Here is a 2,234-nt window from a genome sequence, read left to right on the forward strand (position 1 = left end):
TGGATTTTTATAATTATGTTTTTGTCCATTACCAAAACAAAACAAAAATATTCTAAAATAAAGTGTAAGAAATTAGGATTAAAAAAAAAGGCATTCTTCAATTTTTTTTAGGAGAGAAAGAAAACCATGAAAAAAAATTATTGATTGTATTTATTTTCCTTTCAAATTGTAAACAATCGGAGAGAAAGGAATGGAGTGAAGATTTGATCAGACTCAAACTATCATGTTGCCCTCGCCTTATCTTTATCATATCATATGTTTTGTTTCGCTCTATTCTTTATGTTGACCAAACCTAACCTACCATCGTTCATCATCACAATACTCTGATAAGGCGACACCCCAAGCTTACCCACGGGCCACTCTTGTTTCTTAACACTTGTTTCAACCCTTCTTTTATTAGGTATTCTTAATTCTTTATTTATTATAACAATTTGTTTTGATTTTAAATCTTTAGAGTTGTAGTAACCAATAAGGAAGGATTAATATGGGTTAACTAGGTATGTAGTAAAAGTATCTTTGAGGTAATCGATAGGGGCTATGCATGGTCGTTAATAATAGTCAAATAATTTGTTATTTGTTAAATTGTTAGTTTGTGTTGAAATTAATATCTTGAAATTTGTTAATTTCTAAGACAGAATTACTTAATATGAAAGCTCTAGACTTCAAAACACAAAATAATCTTTCATTTCTCTCTTATTTTCCTTTTCATTCACTTCTTAGATTAAAGTAGGAAACATAGTACATGAAATACGTGTTCATCTTGGAGCCCAAATCTTCAATTTCTTTGCTAAAATTTTTAAAATTATACTTTTGTCCATTACAAAAACAGAATAATACTGTAACAAACATAACAGCATAACCCTGATTAACACCCATCCAAATCTAAATTCATGAACCTAGGCCCTCTCTCCTCTAATCCTCCTGGCCAACTGCATATCCTTGGGCATAATAGTGACTCTCTTGGCATGAATGGCACATAGATTCGTGTCTTCAAACAACCCTACCAGGTATGCCTCCGAGGCCTCCTGAAGAGCCGCCACCGCACTGCTCTGAAACCTGAGATCCGTCTTGAAGTCCTGAGCGATCTCTCTCACCAGCCTCTGAAACGGAAGCTTACGGATCAACAGCTCGGTGCTCTTCTGGTACTTCCGGATCTCCCTCAGCGCCACCGTTCCTGGCCTGAATCTGTGAGGCTTCTTCACTCCTCCGGTTGCCGGAGCTGATTTCCGGGCGGCTTTTGTCGCCAGTTGCTTCCTCGGAGCCTTTCCGCCGGTGGACTTGCGAGCGGTTTGCTTGGTTCTTGCCATTGTTTGTTTGCGAAAATGTTTGGTGTGGCTAGAATGTGTGAAGTGTTTGTGATGAACTGTTGGGAGGGAGGTTGTGTATTTATTTGGGTTTGTGGAGGAGGTCTTTATTTAATTTAAACTATTTTGGGGGGAAATAAGCGCCAGAGCGGATGGACCGTTGGATTATGATGTAAAATAGGGACGGCTACGATTAGATGTTAAGGGAGTCTCCGGATAGCTATCCATCCGTGTGCTTTTTCAACTTCTATTGTTTTGGAGTTTGATTATTGAGCGGGAAGAAAAATGCCAAATATATTTTATTTTTTTTTAACTTTATTCCCAAACAACACAAACGAGGTGTACGATTGATTTAATTAAAAAAAACTTTTATATTTTTTATTCATGCTTGAGAATATTTCAAAAGCCTCGCTAAAATCTGCCTATATAATAGAAGAGTTTTTTTCAAGTAATCATCTCTTCTTATTTGTCATCAAAACTCTTTAAATTGTCTCATGGCATTTTGATATTTTCTTTTGTATTTTATTAAAATATTTTTCATCAAATCTATTTAAATTGTCACATGACATTTTGATAATTTTTTAATTTTTTTATCTTCATTAAAATATTTTTCATCAAATCTCTTTAAAGTGTCACATGGTATTTTAGCATTTTCTTTATTTGTTCTTTTTCATTAAAATAATTTTCATCAAATATTTTTAAACTACCACATGACATTTTGGCATTTTTTTATTTTTCTTTTCATTAAAATTAAAATTGAATTCACATATCACGTTTCTATTTACAGATTCTATTGGAATATACATATCCATACGTAATCCTCAATCCTAATTCTATAATGATTATACCCTAATTTAAAGTATAAATGTGATTAGAATATACATATTCAATTAACGATTGTCGTCTGCTTTTGCATTCGTCTTCTACAAT

At 33.5% G+C, this 2,234-nt stretch overlaps 1 protein-coding gene across 1 annotated transcript; it reads right to left on the bottom strand.

Moving 5' to 3' along the window:
• Positions 1 to 880: 880 nt before the first annotated feature.
• LOC143636805 (histone H3.2-like) lies at positions 881 to 1,351 on the bottom strand. Its single transcript, XM_077104303.1, has one exon. The coding sequence runs from the start codon at positions 1,305 to 1,307 to the stop codon at positions 897 to 899; it is 411 nt and encodes a 136-aa protein (XP_076960418.1). The 5' UTR covers positions 1,308 to 1,351; the 3' UTR covers positions 881 to 896.
• Positions 1,352 to 2,234: the final 883 nt, after the last annotated feature.

The sequence above is a fragment of the Bidens hawaiensis genome, unplaced genomic scaffold (assembly GCF_021521415.1).
Source record: "Bidens hawaiensis isolate Kalapana, Puna unplaced genomic scaffold, B.hawaiensis_p1.1 tig00008059_1, whole genome shotgun sequence".
In the NCBI taxonomy this organism is placed as follows: Eukaryota; Viridiplantae; Streptophyta; class Magnoliopsida; order Asterales; family Asteraceae; genus Bidens; species Bidens hawaiensis.

What these genes read in the sequence shown, in the direction of transcription:
- LOC143636805 (XM_077104303.1), bottom strand. Translation starts at nt 1,307, where the DNA reads ATGGCAAGAACCAAGCAAACCGCTCGCAAGTCCACCGGCGGAAAGGCT.